The 16,346-nt window shown below is 39.4% G+C and overlaps 1 protein-coding gene across 2 annotated transcripts in view; it reads right to left on the bottom strand.

Moving 5' to 3' along the window:
* Positions 1 to 6,920: 6,920 nt before the first annotated feature.
* Positions 6,921 to 16,346, bottom strand: part of NALCN (sodium leak channel, non-selective) — a 212,393-nt gene continuing 202,967 nt past the window's right edge. For both annotated transcript variants that reach the window (XM_052705813.1, XM_052705814.1), the window contains 6 exons: positions 15,932 to 16,047; positions 13,997 to 14,154; positions 13,252 to 13,402; positions 10,985 to 11,134; positions 10,205 to 10,322; positions 6,921 to 9,157 (listed from right to left, as the gene is read on the bottom strand). In XM_052705813.1, the coding sequence (XP_052561773.1) occupies positions 8,964 to 9,157; positions 10,205 to 10,322; positions 10,985 to 11,134; positions 13,252 to 13,402; positions 13,997 to 14,154; positions 15,932 to 16,047 (887 nt within the window). In that variant the 3' untranslated portion in view covers positions 6,921 to 8,963. The remainder of the gene's footprint in view (positions 9,158 to 10,204; positions 10,323 to 10,984; positions 11,135 to 13,251; positions 13,403 to 13,996; positions 14,155 to 15,931; positions 16,048 to 16,346) is intronic.

Below are 16,346 nucleotides of genomic sequence, written 5' to 3'. Positions count from 1 at the left end.
TGTGCTCCAGATTACACTATCCAGATTACACATAGAACAGAAAAATCTCTCTGTTTTGTAACCCTTCTCATATTGCACAGAAACTGAGTAGTGCAGGAGATGTTTAGCCATAATGCTAAATGCAATGGGCAAGCACAATGGCAATTGGCAACCAAACCCTCACTGCGAGGTAGCAGGGTGCTACATGGCTGCATGGCAGCACCTGGGCATCACTACACAGTGCACTTGCAGCAAATTTCAGATGTGGATGTGTGGTGAAGCTTTTTGATTAATTCATGTGCAATTCAAGTCAGCAAATCCCTTGGTGAGTCAGCTTACCTTGCAAGTCTTTCAATATAGCATGAAATCCCATGTTTCGCGTTGGATGAATACTTGAGCTGGAAGCCCAGAATTACTCACCAGTAATGTCAAGAAGAGATGTGAGCTCGCGTCTGAATGTGAGTGAACTGCAGCTCAGCAAATCACTGCACACAGCTGAGTGGGGTACTTATGTGAGCATGTGTGTAGTCGATCAGAAAACATGAAATAAAGTACATTAGCTCAAAGGGCCCATTAAAGAGAGGCACCACAACTTCACTGCAGCCAAAGAGAAACTTCACGCTGATTTCAGTGAACACTGAACACTATCCTGTGCTTTTTCTTCCCTCTCTCTCTTGCTGTAAAAAGCACCATGAAGAAGTAAGACCAAATGCGCTCTTTTCATGTTAAAGTACAGAACAAAAGAAGCACTTAGAAATATTTCCCCAAATGATAAACTATCAGTCAACAAATGTCATCTGTAATGGTGTCTCTCATATAACCATAGCTTTTAAGTGAACATATGCTTACAGTTATGTAAAAAAAAAACACCCCAAACCAATCCGGACATGGGAATATCCTTAGTTCATATTATTGACCATAATTTGCCTTCAAAAAATTAAAAAGTGTGTTTATTTTGTGGTATAATGTTTCTGACATTCTTAGCTACTTGGTTCTTTAACTGGAGGGGCTGGATTTTGAAAATGATGTCACTTCTGAATTTTCCTGGGGGTAGAAATATGAACATAAGCTGCACTCCAGCTGACAAGCAAATATTGCAATTGTTGGAGACGGAGAAAATAAAACATTATTAGTAATGTAATTTTCTATTATGATATCTGTGCACATTATATACAAGTGGGAATTCTAGTGTGATTAGTTTCCCCAAAAGTCTCGCATCTATAAACAAAATAAAGCAGCTTTCTGGTAAGTACTACAAAGTTAATGAAAAGTCCCTTGTCATAAAATCATGATGAATACTGCTTATCATCGTGGTATCTAAATACTCTGCAAAGCAAAAAAGAAAAGAAAAAAACAGAACACCAGAAAAAAACCCAAACCACCCACTAACCTAAAACAACAAACCGAACAAACAAACAAAAAAACGTATTCTGCCACAAAGATGAACAGCCTACTAATATACTGTGCAGATAGAGAGTGTAAAGCAACTTTAGCCCTCTAGTGTTAGAAAAGTGTTCACATTCATCGCAGTTCAGTGATACCTTAGTGGAAGGCTGAGCTGCTGGAAATTGTTGACATGTCTTAGGCATTTCTATCTGCCCAACTCAGGAGAAGTACAACATTTGGTTATAAGTCTGTAGGATAGACAATATATCAAAATACATTGCTGTCGCTGGATTGGCACAGAAAACCAATAGTGTAGATTGTACTAAGACATTTTCCTCCTGATTAACAGCACTGGTTAACTTCAAAGAAGCTGTTACAGTTAGCAATCCAAGGCCAAAGCCAGCAGCAGTTGTACAACAACGAAGTAAAAGGGAGACCTGGGTTCCTCTTTCTGAGGGCACACTGCAAGGGGTTTCACAACCATAGGATACAACTCTTGCTCCTGAATGTTCCGTGGGCCCTGTTTGGTGCTTGAGAGGTTGCAGAGAGGATGTGCTCCATGGTCTGTGGCGTGGCAGGAAGCTTTTAGATGTACAAAGCTGCTCATACTCGGCAGCTGAGCAAAGCAGAGGGAGAAACACACAGCATGGTCTCATCCAAAATGCATCCTGGAGGATAGTCCCAGAAGGAATTACTCAAAGCAATTGCTGTGTCTTATCACAGAACCATAGAATCAAATGGCTCAGGTTGGAGGGGACCTTAATGATCATCTAGTTCCAACTTGCCTGCCGTGAGCAGGGCTGTCAACCACTATATCAGGCACTAGATCTGATTGCTGGAGCCACATCCAACCTGGCCTTGAATGACTCCAGGGACAGGGCATCCACAGCTTCTCTGGGCAGCCTTTGCCAGCGCAAAAAAATCTCTGAAAATGAAAAATTTTCCTCTAAATCTACTCTCTTTTTAACTTTAAGCCATTCTGACGTCCTAAGACTATGTAAAAATTCTATCTTGTTCCTAACTATAAGCTTCTTTTATGTATGGGAAGGCCAGAATAAAGTCTTCCCTGAGCCTTCTCTTCTCCAGGCTGAACAAGCTCAGCTCCCTCAGCCTGTCTTTGTAGGAGAGGTGCTCCAGCCCTCTGACCATCATCATGGCTGTGCTCCAGACCAACTACAACAGCTTTGCATCTTTCTTGTGCTGGCAGCCCCAGGCCTGGATTCAGTACTCCAGGTGGGGCCTCACAAGGGCAGAGTAGAGGGGGACAACCATCTTCCTCTCCCTGCTGGCCACTCCTCTTTTGAGGCAATCTGGTATACTGTTGGCCTTTCGGGCTGCAAACGCACACTGCTGGCTTGTGTCCAGATTTTCATCCACTGGAAACCTCCAAGTCCTTCTCTGCAGGTCTCAAGAACTCTTACAGAGTTCTCCCAGTTTGTTCTCATAACATATTGCCCCAACCCGGGTGCAACACCTTGCAATTGGCCTTGTTCATTCTCGTTAGGTTCATGTGGGCCCACTTCTCTAGCATGCCCAGGTCGCTCTGGATGGCATCCCTTCCTCCTATAGTGTCAGCTGCATCACTTAGCTTGGTATCATCCTCAAACTTGCCGAGCATGCGCTCAATTTTACTATTCAGGTCATTAGTAAACACACTGAAGAGCATTAGTCACAAGATGGACCTGTGAAGAAAACCATTCATCACCAGTGGATGCAGAAACACTGATCACAACCCTCTGGCAGCAACCATCCAACTTATTCTTTATCCAATAAATATTCCACCCTTAAAATCCATCTCTGTCCAATTTGGAGATACGGATGTAGTGTGGGACCATGTAAAAGGCCTTGCAGGATCCATATAGTTGCCCTCCCTTTGTCCACCTATGTTGTCACTCCATTGTAGAAGGCCATTGGTTGAGCAATTGGTCTCAGTAGCCTGGCTGGGGTGGCTTACCTATAGAGCTGGAACTGAGCTTAGCCAGAGATCCAAAGATAAACCTGCTCTGAACAAAGGCTTTGCAACCATACGAGTGAAGAAGCAGCTTTTAAAATCAGTTAAGTTAGCTGATGTGTGAAGCTATGGGAGGACTTTTTCCATAAGAATAAAACCAAGGTTATTTGGTTTTTAATGCAGTCAATAGAAAAAAAACAACTTTAAACTGAAATAAGCATTTCCACAGGTATTCAACCTTATTTAGAGAAATCAATTTGCCACAACAGGTTAAGTTTAGCTGCTGCAATTGCATCCTGTAGATAAGCCCTTACAGATACATAGTGAACTGATGTATGCATATGAAGCTGAAACACATTTGTAGGCCAAGGTCAGAGAAATGCTCTTGCCATTACTGATCCAATTAAGATGAAGGTTTTAACACTTGGATTTTTAAACCTGGAGCATTTGACAGAGCTCAGGAAAAGAAACAAGTGGGTGAAGCATTATACCAGCTGAATTCAGGCATCATGCTTTCTGGTGGAAGAAGAGCTGCTTCTGAGCAGGCGTGCTTGAGAGCTTCTTTTTACATTTAAAACTATTCCCTGCATCAGTCCCTCAGGAGCATCCACAGTACAAGAGTGCATTAAATGTACATTTAGCATCACAGATTTGAAAGTTTTTACCAAAATTCACATTGCCCATGGGCTGCTTGTGGCTGCCTAGGCACTGCAGTGCTGCAGGTTTCCTTTCCACAGTGGAGTGACCAACTGGGCCCAGCATCTGGGTCAGTGTTTGGCTAAATCCCCTTCAACAAATACAGCAATTTTTATTTATTTATTTATTTACTTGTGTGTGTGTGTGTGTGTGTGTGCAGCATGCTAATAACAAAGGCAATACTTCTTTATTTTCTCTGTCACTTTTTTTTCTGTATGACATTATGTGATGCCTGATACAAAAATGTATAGGAAAGTGAACAAGTGGAAATACCTGGCAGAGTTTTTCTGCATGGTGATTATTCATGTGGAAATGCAGTTTTTGGCTGACCAAAATACTGATAGTTTTAAGTTAGAGATGGCAAATAAGTTCTGGTGACATTTTCAGCTAAAAGCAAAAATTGAAACATGAAAGCTGAGCTGTATTTCAACAGTGAGCACATTAAGGAAATGAATCTGACATGAACCAGTTTGCTATCAACCACAGCAAAAGATTTCCTGAAACAGAGCAATGTCTACTGAGACAGTGGAGGCTTGTGCCACTTGTGGCTGCTGTTCCAATTCAGAAATGCCAACAGCTTTTTAGGCTGTATGATAGTCATTTTTTTTTTCCTTTTCTACAAGTATTTAGAAATTTATTGCACTCCCACTAAGCCATCCTTCTGTGAAACACAATTCTGTAGGTGCCCAAGTAATTTGCATAAATTCCTCAGTGCAGAAATACTGTTCAGGTAAATGAACGAAACCTCCAGTGGCACTAAAATACCTGTACAGACAGAAACCTGTGGAAGTGGGCTAAAATGACACTGCTTGCACACTTTGCTTGCTGATGGGTTAATAACTCGGTGCTTAGAGATTCTTCTTTGAAACAATGGGCAACAGCTGCTAATGCAGCCTGACACTAGTGCCCTTGGGAGAAAGATGAAGGTTAATTGAATTTTAGTGAGGCTCCCTTTGTTTTGCAGAGCAATTGAACAAACCAGGGCAGCCAACTTCCCAGCATCACCCTATGCATTGCTGCAAGTTCATCTATAGTGCAACACAACTGCCTCCAGTAGAGGGGATGGATTAGGCTTCCTGAAGATGAAATCACTGAGACTGAGCTAATCGTATTGGTAACACTGACAGACGTGGCCAGAGCTTGTTTTTGTCAGTGGAAATGCTGAGAGAGGAGAACAATGGCATTCTGGAGGGGGGGCTTAGCATAGATTTTGCTTGCTGGGGCTCCAAGTGTGCTTTTACAACAGCACAAGATCTCAACACTTTTGGAGATGCGTGGACATCCTTATCTGCACACCAACAAGAACTCTGGGCATGTTGTAAGTAAAATAAGAGAATGAAAATGATTACTGCCCCAAAGTCACTTGCTTTTGGCATCCAAATATCTGGCTTCTCTGAAGCTGTGATACTGGACTTTGTATATAGACAACACTGAATGCAGTGTTATTTTGAAAATGTTCAAGCCTGATTGGTCCTTATTAGTTAAAATGATGTTTTTTCAGCTTGCCAGACAAAGTGCACTTTATGCTTTTAGCTCTTAAATCAGTTGGATATCGTCCAGTAGCAAATGGTTTCAGATTATCAATTTCTTCATTATAAATGCAACTGTCTGAAAAAGGACTGGTCTTTGCTATTGAGCTACATCTGTGCTGTGTTTTCAGACTTCATAGTATCACAGAGATGTTTGAGTTGGAAGAGACCCTTGAAAGCCACATAATCCACCTCCCTGCAATGAATAGGTACACCCACAGCTAAATCAGGTTGCTCAGAGCTGTGTCCAGCCTGACCTTAAATGTCTCCAGGAGTGGGACATCCACCAATTCTCTGGGCAACCTGCTCTAGTGCCTCACCACCCTTATTGTAAAAAAAACCTTTTAATTACATCTAGTCTAAATCTCCTCTTTTAGTCTGAAACCATTTCTCCATGTTGTATCACAACAAACCCTGCTAAAAAGTCTGTTTCAGTACTATGAACCATGTTTTTCACCACCCAAGCTACCAAGAGTTCTACAATTTGTTTCCTATGAAACAGAGCAGTCTTTGGGGTAAGAAGAGGTCTAAATATTTTCTTCTTTTTATCTTTATAGGCTAGTACTGAATTTAATTCTGTGGGTTAAGAGCACTGTAGATAGTGATATTCCCCTCGCAATTTTTGTTTGTCTAGGTTCTGTTCTTGTTTGAATATTTCTTCAAGGCTGTCTGGATGGACTGATTTCCTGATTCTTCCCTTGTCTCTCTCCATTGCTTGTGCACAATGTTTTTGAACTCCACTTCTTTGTCTTCATGTGCAAACATGCACTGGTTGCTCTGCTGTGGAGCAGGAGGTTATAACTTCCTCTAGTCATGCCAAGGGTATCATACTGACAAATTTTTCATCTAAATCTAGTTCCCTGGGTGCTCTAGTGTACATTATTTTCATATTTATGTAACTGCATTTCACTTCCTGTATTTTCGCAAAAGCAAAATGAGGGAGTCAGCAGGTGAGCACTGCTTTCATAGAACCAGCTTGCACATTAAATTAATGGCCTGGGGATCTCTGGTGTCTTGTAAGGTGCTGGAAGGCAAGCTATTAAACCTCCACAACCCCTCCACCAGAAACTTAAACACATACACCAACATGTTCACATCTAGGAACTAAACCAAAGAGAGTTAAAGAGAAATAAAAAATGACTACTTAGTCCCATTGGTTGAATTTGAACCTTGGGGAAGTACCCCTGAGGTCAGTCAATGGAGTTCTCCCCCAAAACCCAAAGAACCTCCAATCAGCAGAGTTTGAAAGAGCTGCTTTAAAAAATCCACTACAAACAATGCACCCAGGCACTATGCAGCATTATCACAAGTGAGTTACACATAGCAAATGCAGGTAGAATGAAAACCAGAGGGAGGAATATTGCTTAAAGCAACTCACTTTTATTGACGGAGTACTGTAAGGCAAAGAAAAAAATGTCTGCCAGGTTTTTTAAAAAGAAGATATGCAGCAAGAATGATTCATAAAGATCTGCAGTTCAATATATTATTGAAGTTTCAAAGATACTGTCTTATAAATCCAATATTATTTTCTTGTCACATGTACAAAAGCCGAACTTAAGCATAGAACAGAATACAAAATGATGGATTTGCATGTGAGGTTTTGTTGATGGTTCATAATCTAGCCTGTAAACAAGGGAATGCACAGATTCAATTACATAGATCATAGTCGGAGTTGACTAGATTTAAACTTAACTATACCCCAAAGCAAATAAAGAAACCACAAAATACAGATGTGCTCAATATGACATTTTTGAAAAAATCTAAACAATGTTAAACAATACGCAGAGAACAAAACACTGACAGATGCCAAGGAAACTGCATTTTATGGCCAAAACTAATTTTGCATTTATGGAGAAGGCATCTGTGAAAACAGTTCTGCATTCTGACCACCCTATATTAATATTTTGGCCAGAAAACATTACAAAGCACTGGCTTTTGTCAGCTTTTTAAAATATATGTATTTTAAGTGGTGATAAATGTCAGCTGTGAGCCTCGTACGAGATCTCACATCAGTCCATGGTAGAGCAACCTATCATTTCCATAGGAAACAATGGTAACAGAAAGGTCCCAGGTATGTTAAAAAATCCAGTCAGCGGCCAAGCTATAAAATCTGCTATCTCTCAGTTCTTCCCTGAGGGAAGGGCAAATTTTCAGCCCACGTTTTTCAGACAGTGTAAATTCTGAATGTAACAAACTGTGTGCAGCACTGCTTTGCGGCATCGTATTGTTTCTCCGCCTCCCTATCTATATAGCATTGGCCTTTCACCAGCAAAACTTACAAAAAGGACAGCTGCTTTTTTCACCAGTGGTAATTTAGCATCATTGTTGCTTCATAAAATATAATGCTAACATGTAAGAATGTAATGTATCAGGGTAAAAAGGAGAAAGATACTTAACCACAGTATTGTGTCATGTTTTAGCAGTGCAGGGCTGTACCGTGAGTAGTATCCTGCATAAGTAAAATTCACTTCTACCTATACAGGCAAAACTGAACTGTATTTGAAAAGCCATACAATACTGCTCTTTCATGAGAACCCCCAAGATGCTAACTGTCATTGCACAGACAAGAACAAAGTTATCTTATGACTACTCAAGGAAATGGGATCCAGCTAACAGGAGAATAATGACGCCATACATATATGTAACCAGTGCAATCTGAAAATGAAACATTAACCATATTTGTCGTATGGAAGTATTTTGCTGGATGCTTCAATGCACAGTTTTCATGTCTTTTTTTTTTTTCTTTTCCTGTATGAAAATCAAGCTTTTTGCATAATTAACAAAAACACAAAGATATTTACATTTTAAATCCAATCCTTCACCTTCTGATTTTAAAGTGAGTTAACCTGTATCTTGCATATTTTAAAAAAATGTCCAGAAAAAAGCTTAGATTTGTAATTCAGAATCTGTACTTTGTAAAAATACTTCCCTTGAACATGAAGTCAGTGCTGACCTCTTCAGGTCATTTGTGAATAACAAAATTCTTCTAAAGAACTCTTAATAAATAAGAACTGAAGGAAAACACAGAAAGAAGAAATACATTACCCCTGTATTGTAAAGTGTTGCCATTTTAAAGCACAGCATAGGTTGAAGAAAAACAGATATGCGTATATCAAAATGCATTTTCATTATATACCTACAGAACACAAAGTCCTGTCTCTGCTAAAGGCAATACAGTCTCTCTGGCTTTATTGGTACTGCTATTGTATATAGGTTTCCTAAAATACAGTTAATACCTATACAGATGAATTTTAATGTATAAGAATGTGCTATGTTTCATACAGCAGTAGGATAAGCATTTGAAAAATGTTATGATAATGATTTTAAATAAATCATACATCACTTACAGCATGTTTGATTCTAAACATAGAAAATTAGATTGTACTTGAAGTGGTGTTGTTCCAATATAACATAAGTCTCTTTCAGATGTCAAGAAGGTCTTCCCCACTTTCATCACTCTCCACAGTTAATTGTCTTGTCCACCATTTCTTGACTTCAGATCCACAGGAAGCAGCCTCAGACATGGGATTCATTTTGCATCCAATAGATTTCACTGTTAAACATCCACCAGAGCGCAGGTTGACTGAAGACCCAGGATGGCTTCTTGGTTTGGGGGCTATGAAATTAAATAGAAAGCTCTATATTAGTTTTGCTTCTTGAACATTTTTGCTTGGAATTCAGGTATACAGAACTAACTGGAGTAGGGTAGCTTTAAAATACTCCAGCTGCTCACCCTGCTCCCAATCCTCTGCTGGCGGAGCAGCTTAGCTAAGCAAGGCTTGACTTCCTTCTGTTGGGGTAACTGGCATGATAAGTCATTTCTTACCTGCTTAATTGTGAACTAAATGGTTTAAGTAGTACTTACATGAGCTGGCATGCTAACAAAATTGTGAAAGGTGTAAGAGCCAGAAAAATGGAGGGAAAAGAGTATTTCTACTCCTAGAAGGTAATATTTGACAATGGCATAGGGGTAGAAGTCAGTGCAAAGTACCAACATGGTTTATGGAACACAAAAATGCATGTGTAAGCGTAAGAGAAACACAGTTGAGCTCAATGATGACATTCATGATATTTGTTGGACACTTACCACATACTGGTCTGTACTGTGCATGGACATACCTCTACTTTTCTGAGGCTGTCACCAACGAACATTCAAGATTCCTGTGGCCACGATAAGAACTAAGGAAGTGAACACCCTAAACTCCTCATTTACACTTGGAAAACATACCCAGTTGGCTGCAGCTTGATGATCCTTTCTTAACGAGTTTCCTCTTTAACTCTTTGTGTTCCAAACATATGGCAAACATATGGAACACTACAGACCTCAGTTCAAAGACTCTAAGATAGTGTATGAAAAATAAAAATAAAAAAAACCAAAAACCAAGAAATCCAGCAAATGACCATATTTGGAAACATCTTCCAAGCTTTTTGAATTGGAAAGAAGGAGAGAGAGCTGTATTTCCGCACATTTGAGGGTCAAAAAACTCTGATGTGGATGCAATCTGCAGACAGGAGGTAGGACAGTAAATTATGAAGCTTCTAGTTTTGCTCAATTGTGTGTTTGCATCTCTAACACTCTCTAACATACTTTGTCACAGTCCTGTTATTCTACAGCAATGTTTTAGAGTTTAGGGAACTCTACTGATACACATTTTTCACTCACATGATGGCAAACACCGCGGCCGAATTTTCCACTGAGGTTTCCCAGCATCTGCAGAGTCCTGTCGATAGCCCCCTCTGTCAGAAAGCGTTGGGCTAAGGAGTTGTTGCTGGCTACTTGTCTGAATGGAGGAAAAAAAAAGAATCTGTTAATGATCCCCACTGCAAGGGGGTAATTCCAATAAGGGTTATCTAGCCTTTCTATTCCATTTCCAAGCTTTGCATACAAATACTAGCAAAAGGTAAGGCAGCAAAGTTTTCATTCTCTGCTGCCCCAACAGTCCACAACTAAAAGGACAAAGAAAAAAGAAAAGACCACTTGGACTCAATTCCATTATGCAGTCACACTAAAACATACAATGTAGCTTTCAGACTTCCACAGTAGAAACCCTTTGTAGTACTTTCTTCATTTCTTACCTTGGAAAGCTCAGGCTCCCACTCATAGGACCCACTATGCCAAATGCTCACTCCCAGTGTAAACAATTACAGAATGCATAACAGGAAAAATTCAAATTCCTGAACCTATAGAAAATTCACACTAAAGCTGAAAGTTGGTGCTGTAAGTTAGCCCTTTACGTGCTAGCAAGACAGCTAAGCCAGGGAATTCCTGCCTTAGGCTATCTTGTCTTTACACCTGAAAGCAAAGACAGAGCAAAGTAAAATATTGCCTTCAATTTTTCCACTGAAAATAATGTTTAAAAAAGAACAAATAAGAAACATGGTGGTTTTTTGTCTTTGTTTTTTAATTTGCTCTGAGAAGCTCATGGTCTCCTGGTTAACATACCTCCGGCTGTGCACTGTTATCTTGATTAATAGCATTCATATCTTCACTTGGCTGCGTTGTCTCAATGCTGGGAGGATTCAGAAATCGGCTCAACTCCTGCTGTTGACTCTCTCGTAGACTATGAATAATGCTGCACGATTGCTGTTGTTTCTATCAAGGTACAATATGTGACAGAAATGATGTTCTCATTGGCATATGTCAGTGTTCTTATTTTTTTCCACTCAAACTTTTAAATATTTAACCAAATATTGAATGCCAGATGTGGATTCCAGGTGCATCAATAAAGCTTCATGTATCAGATGGCCATCATTTAAATAAAGTGACTTCCAGCATATGTCTGGCCTTTATGCAATACTTGAAGGATAAAATTTACAAAACACATTAAGTGGAAAATGAGTTGCTCATAATAACCTAGAGTTTGAAAATATGTGAAGTTTTAAATTTAATTGTTAACGTTCCTCCCAAAGAAGAAACAAGGTAGAGATTCACTAAGATTTACATGAAGGCAGTGAAAAAATTCAGATTGCTTTCATGGACTTTGGAACAGGCTTCCAATAAGAATGAATAAAACAGCAGTGGAAACCTTGGGACCGAGTATAGACTTACAATACACATAGAAAAACAAAACCACTGCCATTATGATCATACAATCTAATTTGCTTTTAAATTAAACTAAACAGCCTTTAGGAAGGGTTTTGCTTTCCTGGGTAGTTTTCACAGACTTCCTCTTTAGAGACTAACAAGAGAATTAGAAAATATATCTTAACTTCCATAATTATATTCACTTTATAAAAGGTTCATATAATGTGAAATGATCTGAACCATATTACGAGAGTGGAATGAACAGCATATTTAACACAGTGTAATTCAATATCATAATGAAATGAACAACTGAGTTGAACAAACCCAGAATTGAGAGCTGAGATTAAATTTACTGTCATTACTGTTATAGAGATGGAACCAAAATGTAACTATCAATCTGGATATGCCTTGAACACTAATGTTTCAGCTTGAACGTATATTACATTCATATCATCCAGTTAAGATTTTATAAATTTGCAAACAGAAAAGGCCAGATCTCATAATCATAGGTCTCTAGAGAGAACCTAGATGCACAAGCTTACAAGAAGTAAACTTCATACAAATAATAGAAAAAAAATATGCATCAAAATATGGACTCAGTTTGCCTCACAGCAAATGAAAAATCACTGATCAAAACAGCTACATTTTGACCTTTTATATAAAGATGATATTTTCTAATGAATAAAAGAGGAGAATAACTGCGAAGGGCAATTCAACATTCCTGGAAGTATTTAACATACATTTCATCCAAGACAAAACTTGATCAGCAAATATTGAAGCTATGCAGAACAAAGGCAAAAATATTTCTGACAATCAGGAGTGCTGCATAAACAGAATACAGAAGCATGAGCTTGGTCTATACAAGAGAATTAAACAGACAGAGATTTCCTGCAGAGCTGAAGCCAAGAGACAGGCCAAGACTTGTGTGCTGTGGCCAGACTCTCCTTCTCCTACAAAAGACAGCTTTAAATTTACTGCAGTTTCTGCTCTGCTTGCCCTGAATTGTGCTTGGAGGGTAGTCTTGTAACAGTGGTCTGGGAGAGCAGGAGTGCCAAAACTGTGCCAAAACTGTGCCAAGGAACATACAACCAGTATGGGTGGTCCGTTGCCAGTCCTAACACAATGATCTGGCCCTACTCAATCTACCAGCACAGACACAGCTACCATGTGCCATGGTCTGTAGACAAGATTTGCATATACAGATTGCTCATTTGTATACAGTTACTGTCGTGTCTCATTCAAATTATGTATCTTGAGACAGATTCCATTTGAAGAGTCATCTACTGGTATCTTATTCATGGTATCTTGTGCCAGCAGAGGCAAGGAAATAATAAAACTATATTTAGATGAAGGATTAAGCCGAGGAGGTTTCATCAAATTACATTGTTTTTTTTTCCTCATTCCTTTGACTTCGGACTTTGCACATACATCTTCCTGCTCTATTGAAGAGATAGATAAATTTTTGGCAGGAAGACAGCTTTTGACTTCAAAAGATGCTTATTTTTGTAATTCTGTGAATTGAGCTGTAGGCATAATTTTTTGCTGAGTTAGCAACAGCTACATTCTTTTTCACATAAATATCATCATGGCTCCAGAGTAAATTAAGCATTGTGACAGCAAATTCTAGCTTTGCTGAAATGTACAATTTATTGCAATTATTTAGATTCTGTTTTAGCTTGACTTACTGCTCTGATTCTCTTTAAGCACTTCTTCAGCCACATGCGTATGGTCTGTTTGGCTACCTCCTCTTCTATTGTATATTCTAGTTGTTCCCTAGCGAGCAGCTCTTCCAGTTGAAGACTTTTTCTAATATCAACAGACCTGTAAGAAAGCATGCTGGAAGAAAAAAGATATTGCGCTTTTAAAATGTTGATGCAAATCCAATACAGTTTAGAAAATCAAAACTCACAATTAAGACTTAATAGCAAAAATACATAATTTAGGCATGTGCCTTCAGATCTGAAGCTTAAAAACATTGAAATAATTCTGGAGGAAAATTGTTCTCAAAACAAATGAATCAGCTACATCCAGTGCAGATTATTTGCTGAACTGTAAGCAACTAACGCATTTGTAGTTTTGGTGGGCTATTTTTTTCTTTCTTTTTTTTTTTTTTTTTTTTTGTAAGCTTAGATAATTCCACAAGTCTGTAACATTCTCATTTCTACTTTATTTATAGTCAGACACACTGTCTAGTTCCTACATGTGAGAGGACATTTTTGCCTTGCTTGGGTTTCAAGAACACAGGATTTCTCGTTAGGACAACTGTCTCAAACAGAAATGTTAAAATTATTTAGAGCTGATTCCCTCAGAGGTAGTACCTCTATGGCTACCAATCCTGCCTTTTCCCAAACCTATTTAGTATCTTTTAGCCTAGAGGGAAATACACGACATCACGTGCATTCTACAAATATAGAGAAAATTTCACACTACCTCAGCACATCATGGAAAGTGACATCACCGCCATTATGGAGCCGTTCCATTTCGTAGCACATGTGCTTGAACAACAGCTTGTCCTTGTCAAGATCTACCTCCAGTCTGCCACGCAGAAGCCTCAGCAGAAATTTCACTCGGAAGGTAGGAATTACTCCCTGGGTAAAATTGCATAATAGCTGGTAAATTGTTATTGTGATATAACAATCAACTGAGACGTTCAATTTGATCAGTGAGAGAAACACCATTTCTCCAAAGATTCCATGTCAAATCCTGGACTGTTAAAGTCAAACTGAATACATTACCAGATAATACATGCATTCAGTTACTCGTAGCTTGTGGAATTCTTTGCTGTTATTTTACTGATATACAATGAAAATCTGTGCTGTTCATTTTGTCAGAACTTTTCAAAATTCCTTGGGCTACTTAGTTTCCCTATTTGCATTAATCTGAAATGAGATTTATACGTCCAAAATGCTGCCTTTGAAGAACTGAAACTGAGCTAGAATTTCCACTTTCACAGCCAGAACTTCATTTAGCTGTAAAACTGTTTCTTTCTATCTGCATCTTTGGACAGGATGTCCTCTGTATCCCTGTGTCCCAGCCCCTGCTCCAGCAGCACCACCCAGAGCAGGGTGCCCAGGCCCATGGTCAGGCAGCTTCTGGAGAGCTGCAGGGAGGAGACCCCACAGCCTCTGGGCAGCCTGTGCCAGTGCTCCAGCATCTGCATAGCACAGCACTGCTTCTGGTGTTCAGAGGGAGCCTCCTGGGATACAGTTTGCACCCTCAGCTTCATGTCCTGGCACTGGGCACCACTGAGAAGAACCTCTCTCTGTTCTCTGTGCAACCTCCCTTCAGGTAATTGTAGGCACTGATGAGATGATCCCTGTGCCTCCTCTTCTCCTGTATGAACAGTTCCAGATCTCTCAGCTTCTCCTCATAGCAGAGATGCTCCAGGTCCTCAGCCATCTCTGTTGTAATTTGCTGCACTGTCTCAAGCAGATCCATGTCTCTCATACTGCTGAGCACGACACTGAATGCAGTACTCCAGGTGTGGCCTCACCATTGGCCTCAGCAGTTGATCTGCTGACAACACTCCTCATGCAGCCTAGAATACCACCAGCCTTCTTTGCTGCTAGGGCACATTGCTGGTTCATGCTTAACTTGATATCTGCCAGCAGTCCCTAGTTCTTTTCTGCAGAGGTGCTTTTCAGATGGGTACTCCCCAGCTGTTTTTTTTTTCTCCCCAGTTGCACAACTATATATTTCCCCTTGTTGCATTTAATAAGATCTCTGTCAGTCCATTTCTCCAGGTCCCTTTGGATGGCAGCATGACTCTCTGGCAAATCAGACACTCCCTGAGTTTTGTGTCACCTGCAAACTTGCTAAGCATGCACTCTGCCCATCATTCAGATTGTTGCTGGCCTCCAACTAGGGTTTGTGCCCCTGATCACCATCTTCTGGGCTTAGCTGTTCAGCAGCATTTCAATCCATCCTGCTGTCTGCCCATCCAGCCCATAATTTGTTTCCTCGCGAGGAACTTATTTGAGACAGCATCAAAATCTCAGCAAAGCACTTCTGAAGATCAGACAAAAAAATGGATGTGAGCTTGCGAACTGGAGATAATGGAATGACACTTGTGAAGCTGGGACTAAAAATGCTACTGCATTGATCCTCTGAATATTTACATTTATTTCTAAGTCTACTACCATCAGCACTTTACTGTTGTAAAGAACACAGGTTAGTATTTGATACATCATCAACAATGTTAGATTACGTTCACTGAGCTTTCAGAATCTGGGCAGTAATTGCTCAGTGAGTTTCTTCAGCACACTTTGTTTCCCCCATAAAATTTTTCAATGGAAAAAAAACAAAACCAAAACAACACCTAAACATTTATTATTGGATTTCTTTGCTCACTTTAAAGTTTCTTACCTCTCTCTTGTCATCAACCATGTTCCAAATAATTTGAAAATGCCTAAGATCATTATAACTTAAAAGTTGGTCTTCTTCAGTTGAGTAAAACAATGAGAAATTCTCCACAATAATAGCTAAAAAAACCACAAATGTAAAATACACCATAAATAAAGCATATAGTAACATTCTAACTGATGAACTGTAAGCAACAATGAATTCCAACAAACTGTGAATTGTTGCACAAGCTTCATCCCAATGATTAGATGAGCATTTTCAACGGGCAATATGTTATCATGGTACATACATACTCATTGTGCTTACTTTTTAAAAAGCTGTGCTTAAATGCCTAATTGAACATTTTATAAAATTGATCAGAAGAATTCCTACAATACTGGAAAGATATAAAACGGAGTATAAGGAAGTTCAGAAAATA

This window comes from Tympanuchus pallidicinctus, unplaced genomic scaffold, assembly GCF_026119805.1.
Source record: "Tympanuchus pallidicinctus isolate F22 unplaced genomic scaffold, pur_lepc_1.0 scaffold6, whole genome shotgun sequence".
Lineage (NCBI taxonomy): Eukaryota > Metazoa > Chordata > Aves > Galliformes > Phasianidae > Tympanuchus > Tympanuchus pallidicinctus.
Note: the sequence above shows the minus strand (reverse complement) of the source record. Positions and strands in the feature narration are given on the sequence as shown.